Source organism: Pseudonaja textilis, chromosome 3 (genome assembly GCF_049901715.1).
Source record: "Pseudonaja textilis isolate UNSWEBS1 chromosome 3, rPseTex1.2, whole genome shotgun sequence".
NCBI classification, from domain to species: domain Eukaryota; kingdom Metazoa; phylum Chordata; class Lepidosauria; order Squamata; family Elapidae; genus Pseudonaja; species Pseudonaja textilis.
In genome coordinates, this window is record NC_141992.1 from 42,533,123 (window position 1) to 42,550,740 (window position 17,618).

General features: G+C 38.7%; 1 protein-coding gene across 1 annotated transcript; it reads right to left on the reverse strand.

Moving 5' to 3' along the window:
* LOC113446112 (complement receptor type 1-like) lies at positions 1 to 17,481 on the reverse strand. Its single transcript, XM_087930359.1, has 15 exons — positions 17,367 to 17,481; positions 15,866 to 15,895; positions 15,093 to 15,281; positions 14,837 to 14,936; positions 13,551 to 13,636; positions 13,195 to 13,386; positions 12,787 to 12,969; positions 12,391 to 12,573; positions 9,717 to 9,899; positions 9,369 to 9,563; positions 9,121 to 9,220; positions 4,266 to 4,351; positions 533 to 724; positions 112 to 294; positions 1 to 29 (listed from the first exon to the last, which is right to left on the reverse strand). Exons 1-15 carry the CDS (start codon positions 17,479 to 17,481, stop codon positions 1 to 3), a joined length of 2,046 nt encoding a protein of 681 aa, XP_087786485.1.
* Positions 17,482 to 17,618: the final 137 nt, after the last annotated feature.

Sequence of the window (17,618 nt, forward strand, 5' to 3'; positions counted from 1 at the left end):
TCAACTGTAAGCATCATATTTTCCACTGACTGAGAATGAAGAAAAGTGCATAAAATTAATAACAGAAGTTTAACATTGTTCAAACAATGGAAAAACCAGATTCATCCTTACCAAATTCACAGACAGGAATGGGCGGGTCCCACATACCATCCACTTGGCAATGGGTCTCTCTAGAACCAATCATCTTGTGGCCCCCAAAGCAGTCAAAACTAACTTTCTGGTTATATTTGTAAGTGCTGGAAACTCCAGCCACAATCCTTCCATTCTTAATCTGAGGAGATGGACATTGTGTCTCTGAAAAATGAAACACATATCAGAAGTAGATAGGGAGAAAAAAACGGAATCACTCTGTAGTAGTGTCAGGCCTGATTAGTTCAGTTTGGGTAGCTGAGGAATAGAGATAACCAGTTTGTTAGTGTGAGGTCCTCAAGGAAATATTTGAAGGAATCATTTTAAATGTTTCCAATTAGCAGCTGATAGTCCTTGCTTGAGAAGGAACCCAAGAACCCAAGATTGGAGCAGGAAACCTCACCTCCACAATACACACGGCCACTCCATTCTCCGGTTATCCCATCCTTAGAAGTACAGTAAATAGAGGCATTTCCAATAACAGGGTAGCCTTTGTCACAGGTATATGTTACAGTTGTCCCATACAGGAAATATTTCAAAGATTTTCCAGTATTCTTGCTGTGGGGAATATTTGGTGGTGATGAACACAAGATAGCTAGAAAGAAGTGGAGGTTGCGTAAGAAAGATAAATTAATTTCATTTTCCTTATTCGAGTGTAGATATAAAGCCTGGAACATTTATAACATTCATTAATGTAATATGTGCTGCGAAAAAACAAGTCAAAGTACATATGTTATATCAAGCATCATTATCTGTTGTGGCAGTTGTAGCTGTAAATTGAATTACCATGGAGTTAATATTTCCCCTTGTCTTAAGGCTTTTACAAGCAATTGCATATTCAAGGTCTTAGTACTCTCCTTTTAAAAACAGTGTATAACTATCTCTGGCATATAATTTCTCACATTGTTTCTTTGATATTGTTTCAAGGACATATAATAAAAGGATGAAATAAAAAAATAAGAAGACAGGCCATTTTAATTCAATTGAAAACTGTGTTAGTTGGTAAACCTGAATTAAAAAAAATACCCCAAATGAGAAGAAAGTGTTATTTGGAGAGAATCAACTGGTTGGGGGGGTGGGGGGGGATCATTGTTGAAATTAAATACTGAAAGTTACCAAAACTGAAAACAAATCAAGGTTATGATAGACGATAAAATTTGTAACTCAAGGTTCAATTGTGGGGTCTTTGGTGTTCTCAGAGGTTGGTGGTTTTCTTGGAGAGGTTTCATTACCAAACCCCATAGCATCATTCATTCTAAATAAAGTTTTTTCGTCATGACCTCTGGGCTTCAGGCATGTTTGATTGAGTGATGTCATTTAACAAGAGTGTTGTGGCATATGTGCTTTTTCTCTTTTTGGGATATTTGAAAAGAACTTTAACTTATGTTGGGATGTTGAAATGCAAATAGGAGAAATTACTGGCTGAAGGAAATGAAGATTTAGGTTTCACTGAAGTTTGATATTTTCAGTTTGTCACTGAAGGCCACGTCTTCAGTGGTGGTGCAGTGGTTAGAATGCAGTATCACAGGCTAATTCTGCTGACTGCCAGCAGTTTGATTCTTACCAGCTGAAAGTTGATTCAGCCTTCCATCCTCCTGAGGTTGACAAAACCCAGATTGCTGGGGGCAATATATGCTGACTCTTTAAACCAGTGGTCCCAAACCTTTTTTGTACCAGGGACCAGTTTCATGATTATTCATTCTTTACGGCCTGGTACAAAATGATCCACGGACCGGTACCGGCATCAGCACGCACGACCAAGGCAAGGCGAGCCGAGCGACTGGCCAGCCAGCCGTCCCCTGCTTCTCCCCACCACCTTCAACTCCTCCTTTGTACCTTCTCACGGTCGATGGGCTTTTCGGGCTCTTTCTTAATCTCCTCCTGAGTAACGCGAGACTCTTCCGCCATCAGGACGACTCTTCATTTGAAGTCGCCCCCCCTTCGATGAAACTAAGGCACGAGGATTCCTTCAGCACCCAAACGCTGCTTTCCAACCAACGACCGAGAAGCTCACCCGGAAGCACTTTCTCAAGCACCATCGAAACAAGATGGCGGTGCCCAAACAAAGTAGGCCCTACTTTCATTCTTTGAGGCCCGGTACAAAATGATCCACGGACTGGTACCGGTCTGGGGCCCGGTGGTTGCGGACACCTGCTTTAAACCACTTAAAGACACTGTAAAGTGATAAATAAGTTTAAGTACTATAGCTATTGCTATCTGCACTATAGCTGGATCTCAGTTTGATCAGCTCTCAGATTTTTCCCTCCAGGTCTCCCTACTGCAGCCCTCAAATTCACCCCTCTGGCAGCAATGGGACAATATTAAAATGGTCCCTATGTGAGCAAGGCATCTGTTGCTTTGCCAGGGGCATCTACTCCTATAGCATTTTAGATCAACCTTTGCCAGCAGAAAGACCTATTTGATTTCCTTTGAGAGTATGACACTAAATGAGCATAAAAAAGAGAGGTGGGAAGTGATACAGTTGTAACATTACAGATTCTGCTGGATTCCCAGATTCCTATCAGGCCCAGCTACTCTTGGGAATGGCCTTAGGTAATAGAAGCTGTTTTTGAACAACATACAATATAGAGATCCATAGGCTCCTCAAAACTGTGCTAAAGGCTCTGAAATGTTCTGATTTTTCTGTAGACAATTGATCTCCCTGTGGCTCCTAGCAATAGCACTTAAACATATATACTGCTTCATAGTGCTTTACAGCACTCTCTAAGTGGTTTACAGAATCAGCACATTTCCTCCAACAATCTGGGTCCCCATTTTACCGACTTTGGAAGGATGGAAGACTGAGTCAACCTTGAGTTAGTGAGGATCAAACTCCCAGCTGGCAGTGAACAGAATTATCCTGCAATACTGCATTGTAACCACTGCACCCCTACTAATTGCAGTATGTAAAAGTATTCGATTAAGGTAAGATTTGATTAATACATACATACATCAATCAAAAATCCACATGTTTTATTTTAAGTCATATCTCTCCTTTCCCAGATTCTAGGGCAAACCACAAAGATACAACAAAAAATGGATTCAGGCAAATAATGTGACTTTTGGATATAATTGCAAAATATGTTTAATTCTTTAGAATTTGCAAGATTAATTAAGTTTATTGCAATACAGTTGTGTTCATGACAGCTTATGCCACATTGAAAATGATAAAATGAAGCTGCCATAAAATTTTTAGTTAATAATATTTTTTTTATTAATGCTGTGTAATCAATTCCTAATGGGATAGAACAATTAGTAGTTAATAATTATTTTGTGCACAAGTTCTTTAAATCAAAAAATACAATCTCTGAATGTGTAGATACATAACTGATTTATTGATAGATTTTAAAACTTCTATACTCAAAATATATATAACACAATTAAGGTTATTTTATGATACCAAGAGCGTATAGTACCTAAAATTACATTGTGTTTGTACTGCTGTGCTCTAATTTCAGACTCATCTATTTGAATGGAGTCTGCAAAAGGGACATTAATGGTAGGTTGGACCACATTTTTGATAATGGTATCACCAACAAACTTCATAGACCCAACTAAAGCTTTTACCCTGAACTTGGCATTCTCCAGATGAATAGCATGTTAACTCTCCAAATTCAACTTGATTCAGCACAGAGGTAAAAGAGACTTTGGAGGTCTTCCAGTTGAACCTCAACCCCTTTCAGAGAAATGGCTGTTCAGTCTCTTCTTAAAAACCTCCCGTGATAAGCATCTACAACTTCTGAAGGCAAACTGTTTCACTAGTCAATTGTGCTCACCATTAGGAAGTTTCTCCTTAATTCGAGGTTGCTTCTCTCCTTGATTATTTTCCATCTATTGTTTCTTGTCCTGCCTTCTGGTGCTTTGGAAAATAAGATGACCGCCTCCTCTCTGTGGAAGCCCCTCATATGCTGGAATATTGCTATCATGTCACCCCAGTCCTTTTCTCTACACTAGCCATACCCAAATTGTCATATGTTTTCGTCTCCAGGCCTTTGGTCATCTAAGCTGCTCTTCTCTGCACTTTTTCCAAAGTCTCAGCAAGTACAAAAAGTATATGATATGAAACATGATTTTGAAAAGAAGTCACAATGGAATCATAATTTAGCTAAAGAAATATGACTGTATGCTCTACTTACGGTGACATTCAGGAAGGCTGCCACTCCATTTTACTCTTTTTCCATTTAAGGCACATTGTCTGGAAGACTGTCCTATCAGTTTGTACCTGCATTAAAACAGAAACTATTACGGAAAGGCCACTTATTCTTCCTGGGTTCAATTTCCTATTACCGATTCTCAGAAATGCCAGTGGAAAAAAATAGAACAATTACAATTCAATAACTTCTAGACGACCATGTGCTAACAACCCTGCATATAAATAGTGAAAATCTATTACTTACAAAGAACAAACAATGTATGTGTATGTTGAAGAATTATTAGAGGAAAGCATATCCCATCCAAGCCATTATTTTGCAGAGTTCTGTTACAATATTTTATCTTTGGGTCCTAATTACCTATTTTCTCAACTACCCAATCATGTTTGGGTAAGCAATATAGGCCTCTCCATCTAAAATATCATACATAAATGTACTGGTAGGTAGTCCTTGACTTATGACCACAATTGAGCCCAAAATTTATGTTGCAAAGCAAGACAGTTGTTAAGTAAGGTTTGCTCCATTTTGTGACCTTTTTGGCACAGTTGTTAAGTAAATCACTGCAGTTGTTAAGTTAGTAACAGGCTTGTTAAGTGAAACCAGCTTCCCCATTGCTTGGCAGAAGGTCACAAAAGGTGATCACATGACCCCAGGACACTGTGGCCATCATAAATATAAACCAGTTGCCAAGCATCTCAAATTTGATCATATGACTATGGGGATACTGCAACGCTTGTGTGAAAAACGGTCATAAGTCACTTTCTTCCGTGCCATTGTAACGTCAGATAAAGTTGCAAATGACTGGTTGCAAGCCAAGGATCATTCATGGTAAAAAAAAGCTACTTAATCACATTTAATAGGGATGAGGAATAAATTGGAGGAATGAATCAGTAGATTATACAATCCTATCTGCCTGTATTAAGTTTTATAAAAGTCTGTACTTATCCTCAGGGTGAAAGTGTGCAAACTTCAACACTTTCACTGGGTTCATGTTCTGCACCAAGCCATATTCCATTGAACAAACCACTTGCTGCTGAACTTGGGCAATACACTATGGCAAAAGCAAACCATATTTTGGCTAGTTCCTCCAAAACTTTGTCCCACTGTAAGCTTTTGTTATGTCCATTCAGCTTTTATATATGAAAGAGACAGTATCTTGTTCTTCATCATACGCCAGCAACCCATTCTGAACAAGCCTTGTCAGTGTCTCTGTTTGGCCTCCATTCCCAATGGTTGAAGTCACTATATATACTTTGCATTGTATTAAAATAACCCCCTTAGCATGACTTAGCTTTTTAAAGAATTTTTTAAATATTTTAATAAAATTCAGTAAAAAGAGAAATAATTAGTCAGTGACTCTGGTGCCATGTTGAAATTTCAGGCTTTAAGGCAGGCTTGTCCAACCCGCGGCCCAGGGGCCGCATGCGGCCCAGGTCGCCTCGTAATGCGGCCCAATGCCCACCCCAACCATCGTGCCACAGCCAGCGAGAAGGAGGAGAGGCAGGCGCGAGGTGGGGCGAGGCGAGCGCCAGGCCAAGCAGCAAGAGAAAAGGCGGGCGCCGTCAGAGCGCCACCTCCTGCTGTTACCGCCGCCGCTTCTGCCCGCCACCGCTGCTGCTTCTGCCCCCGCCGCCGCTGCTGCCCCCGCCGCCGCCGCTTCTGCCCCGCCACCACCTCCGCCGCTTCTGCCCCCGCCACTTCTGCCCCCGCCGCCACTCCCACCGCTTCTGCCCCGCCACCACCCTGCTGCTTCTGCCCCGCCGCCACCGCCGCTGCCCTGCCACTGCTGCTGCTTCTGCCCCCGCCGCTGCTGCTTCTCCCGCCACCTCTTCCCGCCGCTTCTGACCCCCGCCGCCCCGCCGCCACCTTCTTCTCCCGCCACTGCTGCTGCTTCTGCCCCTGCTGCCGCTGCCCCGTGGCGGGGAAGAAGCGGTGGCGGTGGCGGGAAGAAGCGGCAGAGCAGCAGGTGGTGGCGGGGCAGAAGGGCTGGCGGCAGAAGCAGCAGCGGTGGCGGGGCAGAAGCGCAGCAGCGGCGGCAGGGGAAGAAGCGGCGGCGGGGCAGAAGCCTTCCCCGCCGCTGCTTCTGCCCCTGCCGCTGCTGCTGCTGCTTCTGCCTTCCAGTCCTGTCTCATCCAGCCGGGCTATTTGCAGGAGGAGAGGTAGGCATGAGGCAGGCGAGCTTCCCCCTCCCCGCCCCGCAAAATGTGGCCGGAAAATAAACTGTAATAAAAAAAACGGTGATAAAAAATAAATAATTTTTAATAAATAATTAATAATAAATAATAAAAACATCTCACTAACTTTATTTCCAAATAAATTTAATATGTTAACTATGTTTTCTATGGTTTTTTGGGGTGATCGGGTATCGTTACCGTTATTTTATTTTATGTGCGGCCCAAACCAAATTTTCATCTTCTAATGTGGCCCAGGGAAGGTGAAAGGTTGGACACCCCTGCTTTAAGGTGATGTGAACCAAATGTTCCACAGTCATTATCATAGGAATAAACTTGAGCTGAGGGCAGATAGGTGGGCAGAGGTACAGGTGAAGTAGAGTGACAGGGGAGTAATGGCAGTAGTATAGAAAGGAGACAATGATTGCAAGGAGGAAATATCAATATCACATATCAATATGTGTTCTTTTGCTGGGACCAACTTCAAAGCTGTGAAAATTCCTTATTCAAATATACTTCGATGCATGATGATCTACTTTTAATGGTCATGACTATTTTTTTTCAAACAAAGGGTTTTTTTTACAACAAACATACAAACAAAACATAAAAACAAAACCCTCTTTCAATTATATACATACAGTGTGTCAGTTGGTTACAATCTTTTGTGCTATCCTTTTTTTACCATTACTCACAAATTATATAAATTCTCACCTTATCAATCTAGTTTGTGCTTATGTAATATCAATTATTAAACATGCATTTGAATAAACTATTTTTTCATCATTTTATACGAGATATTCTAATTGTCATTATGATTTAATCTTATACATTCATCCAATGGTTATATATTTTATATTGTATTTTATATCAATCTATTAACTTTTATTGTAAGGCTTACTAATCTATTTCTTTATCATGTCTTTTTATCAAACCATTGATAAAATAAATCCCATATCATATAAAATTGTTTATCCTCTTGTTCTCTAATTTCAAATGTCAATTTACTCATTTCGGCACAGTCCATGATTTTCTTAATAATTTCCTCCTGCATAGGTATTTTTTCATTTTTCCAATTCTTAGCAAATGCAATTCTAGCCACTGTTAAAATGGTCATGACTATTAATGAAAACTATTTCACCAGCTTCTTGAGTATCATTCTAGCAGAACCGATACCATTTTTTATTATCCAGGGCAAATAAAATGGGCCAAATTTGAACAATTGAGGGAAGTGCATATATATCTCAGAAAGGACTGCTGTATATATTTTTGTAAACTTCAGTAGTTATTCTCATTAATGAGTGTAAATGCCCACGTGTAGTAAAATACCCTTTTATGCATGCACATCAGAGGTGATATTCAGCAGGTTCTGACCAATTCTGGAGAACCGGTAGCAGAAATTTTGAGTGGTTCAGAGAAATAGCAAATACCATCTTTGACTGGTCCTGCCCCCATCTACTCTCTGCCTCCCGAGTCCCAGCTGATCGGCTGGGTCTTCTTTTGTTGCCCTGCACAAGAGAACGGAGCTGGAAAGCAAATTAATGGGATGGGGAGGGAATGGGATTTTACAGTATCCTTCCCCTGGAGTGAGGTGGGAATGGAGATTTTACAGTATCCTTTCCCTGCCATGCCCACCAAGCCATACTCACAGAACTGGTAGTAAAAAAAAATTGAATCCCACCACATGTATCTGGGATGAAGATTCTGGGTTTTGTAATATCCCAGGATCTGAAATGGACACCTAACACTAGAACCATCATTAAAAAGGCACAACAAAGAATGTTCTTCCTGTGTCAACTCAGAAAATTCAAACTGCCCCAGGAACCACTGAAACAGTTCTACAGAGGAATTATGAAATCTGCCATTTGTACTTCTATAACTGTCTGGTTTAGCAACCAAATAGGACAGGTACAGATTTCATTGGATAGTTAGGACTGCAGAAAAAAAAATTGCAACCAACCTGTCTTCACTGAGGACCTTTATACTGCACAGGTCAGAAAGAGGGCTGAGAAAATATCTACAGATCTCTCATATCCTGGACAACTGTTTCAACTCCTCCTCTCAGGAAATTACTACAGGGCCATTACATGCCAAAACGACACACAATTTTTCCCCTCATGCCATCACTCTGCTGAACACTTAATTACCACAGTATTGTCTTATGTCTAAGGATATTTACTCAAGTAGTAGGGCTGTATTACTATTATCCTTCTCATCTTTTTTGCATTATCTTCGCCATTGATAGCTTATAATTATATACTGTACTTTGTTGTTGTATGTACACTGAGAGCTTATGCACTGCAAACAAATTCCTTGTGTGTCCAATCACACTTAGCCAATAAAGTCTCCTGTTCTGTTCTATTGCATTACATTGCACTGGCACATATATCCTGAAGATTTGACCTGAATTCTTAGCTCCCAAAGGGATGTGATCCTTTTCTAGTGGAAGAATATTCTTTAATGTAAAGGGTAGCAGTATGCGTGTGCATGCAGAAGCATATAAAAAAGCACCAAAGAATGTTTTATGCACATACCTACTTGGAAATATGACTACTCAGTTGACCATAATAAAATTCTTCTTGGCAACTTATCCTAGCTCAAAATCCATTCCTCTGAAAAACCAATCTTATTGCAAAATAAATGAAAATCATACAAGTTTTGTCTATACTTACCCTTCCTCACAAGTATAATTTAATGTAGAACCAAACAGAAAATCTCCTGATACAATCAGCCTGCCATTTTCTGGTTCTCCTGGATGTCCACATGATTTTTCTAGCAAAAAAGAAAGAACTTGTATCTTTCTTATGCTAAAACATTCAAAACTGAAATTCATAACTATATATCATATGAATACATTCCCAACACGTTCAAAAAATGGAGAACATTTCCTCCTATTTTTATGAAGAAAAAAGCCACTCACTTTTACAAAATTCTTGAACTTCTGACCAAACCTGATTCCGGATACATATAGAAGAGGCATTCATTCTTGGATGCTTAACATAACCTGGGTTGCATTTGTATTGTACCAATGACCCAACAGGAAAGGAATTCATTTTCTGATATTCATCAGTGAGTTCTGCAAAGTCTAACCTCATGGGGATGTCACAGTTACCTCCTGATTTAAAAAGAAGAAATAAAGAAAAACAAATGGTCTCAGTGTTTATGGTTAGATTTTGTGCTTCAATCTTCTGATTAATTTTCTTTACTTAAAAAGATATCACAACATTTGAAAGGCCAATATACAAAATGCTGTGGTTATGGAATGTACCTTCACAGGTAGGGGCAGGAGAAGACCACATGCCATTATCTATACATTGAATAGTTGCCTCTCCAATCAGAGCATAGCCAGGATTGCATGTATATTTCACAAGCATTCCACTGGGGAATACTGCTGTTTCCTGGTTGCTGCGAGTCCCATTTTGAATGTTTGGGGGTGGCTGGCATTGCACCACTAGAGGAAAAAGGGAGAAGATTGGAAAGAAAAACAGATTAAGAAAGAATGTACTTTGGGCTGATACATTTATTTCAAGAATGAACAGTTCTCCCTCAAAAAGTGATTGTGAAATGTTCCAAAGCATTCTTTCAATGTGGGGTTCCCCTTGGATTCAGGAATCCTGTTTGATGAGCAGGTTATAGTTGCAGTAAGAGGACATTTGCACAACTTCACTTTGTGCATCATTTGTTACATTTGCTACATTTGGCAGCCCTGAGGCAGTGGGGCTTTTTTGCTGTAATAAATCCCACTAAGGTGTGGTCTGAGCTCCTGAAGGTCCTTTAAGATCTGGTTATGTCAGCAGACCTGGCAGCCCAAGAGAATAGGAGAACTAATATATTCCATTATTATTAACATTCTTTTGTCTGCTACTTCTTTGTTCTTTCTCCATTTTTGTGGCCTTTTTATGGTTTTATAATGGTGTTCAGGTTTTTATTGGCTGCTTAGTTTTGTTGCATGCTGCCCAGAGTTACTTGTTTGGTGGCAATGGGTAGCTATGTAAATCAGATAAATAAATAAATAAATAAATAAATAGGGTGAATGGGCATCAGCATTCTTTTCTGAAAATAGCATGTTGTTACTTAATAAGAACCCCTCCAATAAAAACTGCTTTCATATTTAGTGTTCATAGAAGAAATTGGCAAGTACAAAGGTGGGAGGGAGACATGGGGAGCTAATTAAATTTTTTACTTATGAGAGGCATTGATGAAATCCAGCTTCACTACACATCACTGACAGTTGGATGCTGGAAATCCCATATGTCATGCTGATACTAAATTATATGATTGCCTTTTACACATGTAAATGTAATTATTAATATGGGTTGATAAGCTTCTTTGGATTTAATAATTTTCTGGATTCACACAACTTAGACCTGAAAATCAAAGAGAAGTAGTATAACTTAGTTTAGTTTGATGTAAATAATGGCCTCCTTGAGAACTAATGGCACTTTCTTTTTTATGAAACACAATTTCAAATATTCCTCTTCCAGCATAAAGAACTACACCTTTGATTTGAAAATATAATCTGCTGAACAGATAGTTAAAACAGTCTTTCACCTGCTTGATGATGGCCAAGTTAAGAAGGGAATGGGATAAGCAGGATGAGCAATATACATATGAGGCCTCAGGCAGGAAATCTTTTATTGGATGTCAGAGAGTATAAATCAAAGAGAGGCAGTTGAGATTAAAAACAAAGAAGACTCCTAAGCAGCTAAGGAATAGAATAGAATAGAATAGAATAGAATAGAATAGAATAGAATAGAATAGAATAGAATAGAATAGAATAGAATAGAATAGAATACTTTATTATTTGTCTTTGATGCATATGCACTCAGTGTACATAAAGGAAAAAATACATTCACCAAGAATCATAAGATACAACACTTAATGAAAGTCATAGGTTACTAATAAGCAATCAAATCATACTATGAAACAAATAAAACAATATAAATTGTAAAGATACAAGCAACACTGTTATAGTCATAAGTGGGAAGAGATAGATACTAGGAAGGATGAGAGGAACAATAGTAATACAGTCTTAGTAAATAAGTTGGCAGGGTTGTGGGAATTAGTTGTTTAGCTACAAACACAAAGGCTGCTAAAGAAATGAAGGCAGTAGAACATAAACATGAAGTCTGTCCCATGTTTTCACCCAAATATCTGATAGTTCTGTTTTCCTCTTCCAGCCACCCAAACTTGTCCCTTGACAGCTAGGGTCAGGCAGCATATTGCATACAGCACACTATTATTCTTATCCTCTTTGTAGAAGAAAAAATGTGCATGGAAGGAGAGTATTAAATTCTCCTATCCGCCTTTACCTCCTCTGATTAGCAATGAAATTTATCTCAGGAGAATAAAAGTAAAAGCAATCTGCCTTGATAACAGTGGAGGTCCTATATTGTATGTTAATCCCTGTGAAGTTTGCTAATAAACTAGGTGACTTTAATTTCTAAAACTATTTATAGTGCTTCAGATTATATGTGATTTCCCAGACAGGAATAAACAACCCCAAATCTGTGATTTTTCCAAAGTTTAATTCACACTAATTCACACTAAATTTCCAAAGTTAAATTCATGCATCAGTTGCAATAAAATGTTCCCAAACTATTCACAGCTCACTGCAACCTTTCCCACATGAACACTATAGCTGGGAACAACAGCATCAACATCCCCGCAAAAGGAATGGACACAGAAAAGGGCTTTTTGTCATCAGTTATGTTTCAGGGTCTCTTTAATGAACTGTCAAATCAATAGGTACAAAATTCTGGACTCTACAATTAAATTTTCTTAGTTCTGAAACCAAAGGTAGGTTTTAAAGCAGTCTTCAGTTGGGGATTTCTTTAGAAACATCCCATTCAGAAAGAAGTGGAAATCCATGTGAAGGGTGATCCTCTGTTTCTGGATCTCAAGAGCTTACAGAAAAAAAATGTTGTGGTCACAAAAGATACCTTTACAGTTAGGAGCAGGAGAAGACCATCTGCCAGCATTTGTGCAATGAAGAGTTGTCTCTCCAATCAGAGCATAGCCAGGATCGCATGTGTATTTCACAAATATTCCACTAGGAAATACTCCTGTTTTCTGGTTGTTGTGAGTCCCATTTTGAATGTCTGGGGGTGGCAGGCATTGAACCACTAAAGGAGGAAAAAAGAAGATTGGGAAGAAAACCAGATTAAGAATATACTCTGTGATGATATGTCAGGGAAAAAAGACTAGTTGTTTCCTAGCCCAGCTGCAAAGCACCATAGTTTCCACTAACTGAAAGTGAAAGAAAGTGGAACCCACAGTCAAAACAGCATAAAGATTTCATGGTGTTCAAAAAATGGAAAATCCAGATTCATCCTTACTCTGTTCACAGACAGGTATGTGGGGATCCCATGTACCATCCACTTGGCAATGACTCTCTCTGGAACCAACCATCTCATGGCCCCCAATGCATTCAAAGCTAACTTTCTGGTTATATTTGTAGATGCTGGAAACTCCAGCCACAATCCTTCCATTCTTAATCTGAGGAGACGGACACTGTGTCTCTGAAAAATGAAACGCATTTCAGAAGCAGATAAGGAGAAAACACTAGAATCACTCTGTAGTAGCGTCAGGCCTGATTAGTTCAGTTTGGGAAGCTGAGGAGTAGAGATAACCAGTTTGTCAGTGTGAGGTCCTCAAGGAAATATTTGAAGGAATCTTTTTAAATGTTTCCAATTAGCAGCTTAAGAAGAAACACAAGAACCAAAAATTGGGACAGGAAAACTCACCTCCACAATACACATGGCCACTCCATTCTCCATTTATCCCATCCTTAGATGTACAATAAATAGAGGCATTTCCAATAAGGGGGTAGCCTTTGTCACAGGTATACTTTACAACTATCCCATAGTAGAAAGAATCCAAATACTCTCCAGTGTGCTTGCCATGAGGAATCTTTGGTGGTGGCGAACATGGAATAACTAGAAGGAGTGGGAAAGTCGAAAACTGAAAAGAATATTTTGTATCTTTTTTAGCTGAATATGTACTTTTCAATTAATTCATTAGTTCATATTCTTCTGGACTTATATTGACACAAAGCAATAAAATATTTTTATATATTACCTACATACATCATACTACTTACTCTCACAATAGGGAACTTCGTCAGTCCATACCATTTTATTGTTCAATACTTTACACTTTCTGGTAGACTTGCCAATCAGCCTGTACCTGATGCAAGACAAAAGAAACAGCATATACCATAATCATTTTATTTTTTGTAGAAGAATGCAGACTTTAGATAGTTAGGATCAAATGAATATTCTAGATTCATTTGTCTGCTCTAGTTCAAAATGAGCTGTTTAGAGTTGATTCAGTTCTGAGCTGGCCTCAGGTCTGAGTAAAATGTAGGTATAAAGATGGTTAAGAACCCATAAAGTATTTTAGTATTCATCCACCCCATGCATTTTTGTTCATGTGATGTCAGTTGGTATTTATATGCATTCATATGTGTAGACAGACAGCATATGTGTATGTGTAGAGACAGATTGCTAGATAGCAAAATAGCAAAGTGCAGGAGAAATTACTTTCCCTAATTGCTAAGTCTTCTTTTAGCAAAAGTCTTATATGTTTATAATCATACAATAGAAGGAGAAATTTCCTATTGTTTTTTATTCCTTGGAGGAAATATATTAGAAAGAAGAATATGTTCAACTCTGTTGTTTATTTATGCAATTTGTGAACCTGACAGTTGTCCTTCCTTTTCATTCAGCTTAGTCCTAATTTTTGCTGATGCTCGTTTTAGCAAACTTAAATTAAAAGAGAAAGATGCAAAAATGCAGCAGCAGGTTGAAAGCTCCCAACCTAGCCACTACTGCTCCTTCTCCATTTAGGCACAGGCAGGGGTAGGATTCAACCAGTGTTACTATAGGTTTGGTGATTGCGTTTTGCATGTACTTGCATGCTTTGTGTGCATGTGCGCCTGATATGCGTTGTGCTTGTGTAAAAAAAACCTTAATTTGGGCTGCCCAGACAGCTGAAAAGTGCTATGGGGGGGTATGCAGCATTTGAAAAGCCTCTATTTTCCTGTTTTTTCAACCTCAGCTGTGCCATGCAAAGCAGCTGAGGTTGAAAAAGCAGGAAATAAAGGACAGGTAAGAGCCCAGGCGGGCAGGGCAAACAGTAGCAAACACAGAACTGGTCCGGTGTCTGCTGCTCTTCAGAGCTACGGATTCTATAGAACCAGGCAGAACCAGTAGCATCCTACTCCTGGGCACAGGCCTTGCCCAAAGACTGGTGAGGAAAGTGAGATTTCCTTCATCCCACCAAAAAGAGTTCTTATCAGACCATTTCAGGTTACACTGTTCGAAGGAGGAAGGAATAAACAAGAATCACACCACTGGAAATTATCTTGGATTCCCTGTAACTTACCCTCCATCACACTGGTAATTTGCAGTGGATCCTAAGTCAAAATCTCCTGTTACAAGCAATCTACCACCATCTGGTTCTCCTGGATGTCCACATGTTTTTCCTAGTGGAAAACAAGAGGATGTCTACTTTCTCATGTTACATTGTAGCACAAAATATATAAAACTGGTTCAGGGTTTTTGTCTGAATTTAGCAGAAAAATCAATTCCCTTACATAAATTTACAGAATTTATTTAATCAGAATAAAAAAAAGACTTACGTTTACAGAACTCCTGAACTTTTGACCACTGCTGGTTTCTATTACACGTACTAGAATACGTCCCTGGCTTTTTCGTGTAACCTGGTCGACATTTGTATTTCACTGTTGATCCAACAGGAAAGAAATCTTTCTCTTTATATTCATCCATTAACTCAGCAGAAACTAACCTAGGTGGGTAGTCACAGCTATCTAATTGGGAAAAAAAGACAGCAATGAAATTTGCCAGATTCAATTTTCAATTTAGTTTCCATTTCTTCCCCTATGATCTGGAAGTGGCTCACCATATCTTGGAATATAAGGGAATATGATCATACTTGCAGAGTTAGAGCTGATTTATTCCAGAAAGTTCCTAGACTTTTCCCTGAATGTCAAATTTTAATTTAAAATAAATCCTTTTTCCCTTTAACAAATAAAAATTTAAGGGTAAGTGTAAATTTTGTTCAAGTCAAGACAGGTAATGTCTCATGGAAAGCAATTGTGCAGAATGAAACCTGTAGTAAACTATTATTTTAATCAAGGACATAAGATATGAGCTGGGAAATTCTTGTGCTAATGAAAGCACAATCATCTGTTTTCACATCTTGTTCTTCCAGAAATCTGAGTCAGAAAAACTGATCTATTGTTATGAAATTTTTCTGCTCATTGATCTGGGACTGTTCAAGACCATCTTTGTTACTAGCTTATTTATTGTAAGAAAGCACTTATAAAAGTGGAGCCAGTGTTGCATTGCAGCTAGATTGCTAGATGATGACTCAAGCCGTTATTTTACTTACTTGGGGGCTGGCCCAATTCATCTCCCCAGACTGTTATGAGAATAAAACAGAGAAGAAACTACATTTGCTACTTTATTTTGCTGGAATAAAAAATATGTATTAGTATATTTTTAAGATAGTTTATTAAATAACCTGACAGAATTGTGCAAAAATTGGCAGGAAAACAATTTCCATTTCTAGTAAATTAAAATGTTGGCAAGCTTTGACGAGATCCAGTTCTCGCTCATACTCTTCCATGGAATTCAGTGGATAATCAGTATTTCTCAGTTTAAACCCAGGCTGTCAAACTCAGGGCCACAGGGTGGATGTGTCATGTGCTGGCCATGCCCAGCTAAATGAAGGGGGGGAAAGTTGTGATACATCACATGACATCACCATGACAACACAAGTTTGACACCCCTGGTTTAAACGAAGTCAGGGCTGAGAAGCTACATTTCAGGTGGTCTGTCAACTGAACTAAGTATTTTTAAATTTCTCATTTTTAATTTCTAACACAGTATCAATAGATATAATCCATATAAACCAAAGCTTTTTGGCTTCCTCAATCATTTTTAATCATATATAAATGGATTCTGAAATCAAACTGTTGAAGAATCATCATTCTAAGAAAAGACAGGCTTTAAATGCAAAACAACAAAATGAATTCCTCTTAATTTTAAACCTATTTTGAAAGTTTTTGCCAAGCTAGTAAGTAAAGTAAAAAAGCAAACAACAAGTGGAGGAAAACCAACAGCATTCTAAATTCTGCCAGGATGAAGACCAGTTACAGGACTGTGACATTTACAGGTACAAATGTGGAAGGAAATTCACCCTGTAGCTAAAAACTGAGCAAGGGAAGTGAAAGCTATTATCACCCTTATTTCAAATTTAGATTTCTCCCCTACCATATTTCAATAACAAAAAAATACTTCATATGTTATTAGTGACACAAAATAGTAATGGGTTCAAAATCTGCCAAGAAATGATGACAGCTCTTAATTTAATTAAATCTATGAATATACCAACAAAATTCAGAATTGTACTGCATGTATTTAAAATCTGCAGTATAATACAGTAGAAACCTTCACTTGATTTAGAGCCCTTAGATCTGAGCTGGAAATATCAAGACTAATGGAAAGTAATGAGATTATCTGCCATGCAATGGTTTTTTGTTCGTTTTTTGAAATTTTGTAAGCAGTTCTGATTGGCATAACTCCAGTGATTACAAATAAGCGAAGGGAGAAAAGTCAGTCATGACTGAGAAAATACTGTATTTAAATAATGGTCTTCAATCACTAAATATCAGGAACTGAACACAAAGTCAGATTTCATTCCTTTGTCTTTGACCTCTCCAGAGCTTCCAACAAGCTCTTTTCTCCCAGATGAGGATCAAAGTTCAGAAGAAAAGAGTTATCAGAACTGGAATAGAAGACATAACTAATTTTTAAACTATTTGTGGAGAGAGAGGATTGACAGAGAGAGGTTAACATTACAGAAGCTCAACCAACTTCCACCTTCTCACCTTGTTTCACTAAAGGAGCAGCCAGGAAGGTCGCAGTAAACAAAAGGTTGAGGATGCAGGCAGAAATCATTGCTCCTGATTCAGTGATGACTATGAAGCTGGCAGCAGAATTCATGCCCTTATGTATATAAATACAAAAGAGGAAGCAGCAATAGTAGCAAGCAAATAAAAGAGGGGCTTTCATACCAAAAGCCCCAGAGGAACCAGATTTAGACAATAGAACGTGTTTCTTTGTACACTGTGAAATCTCAT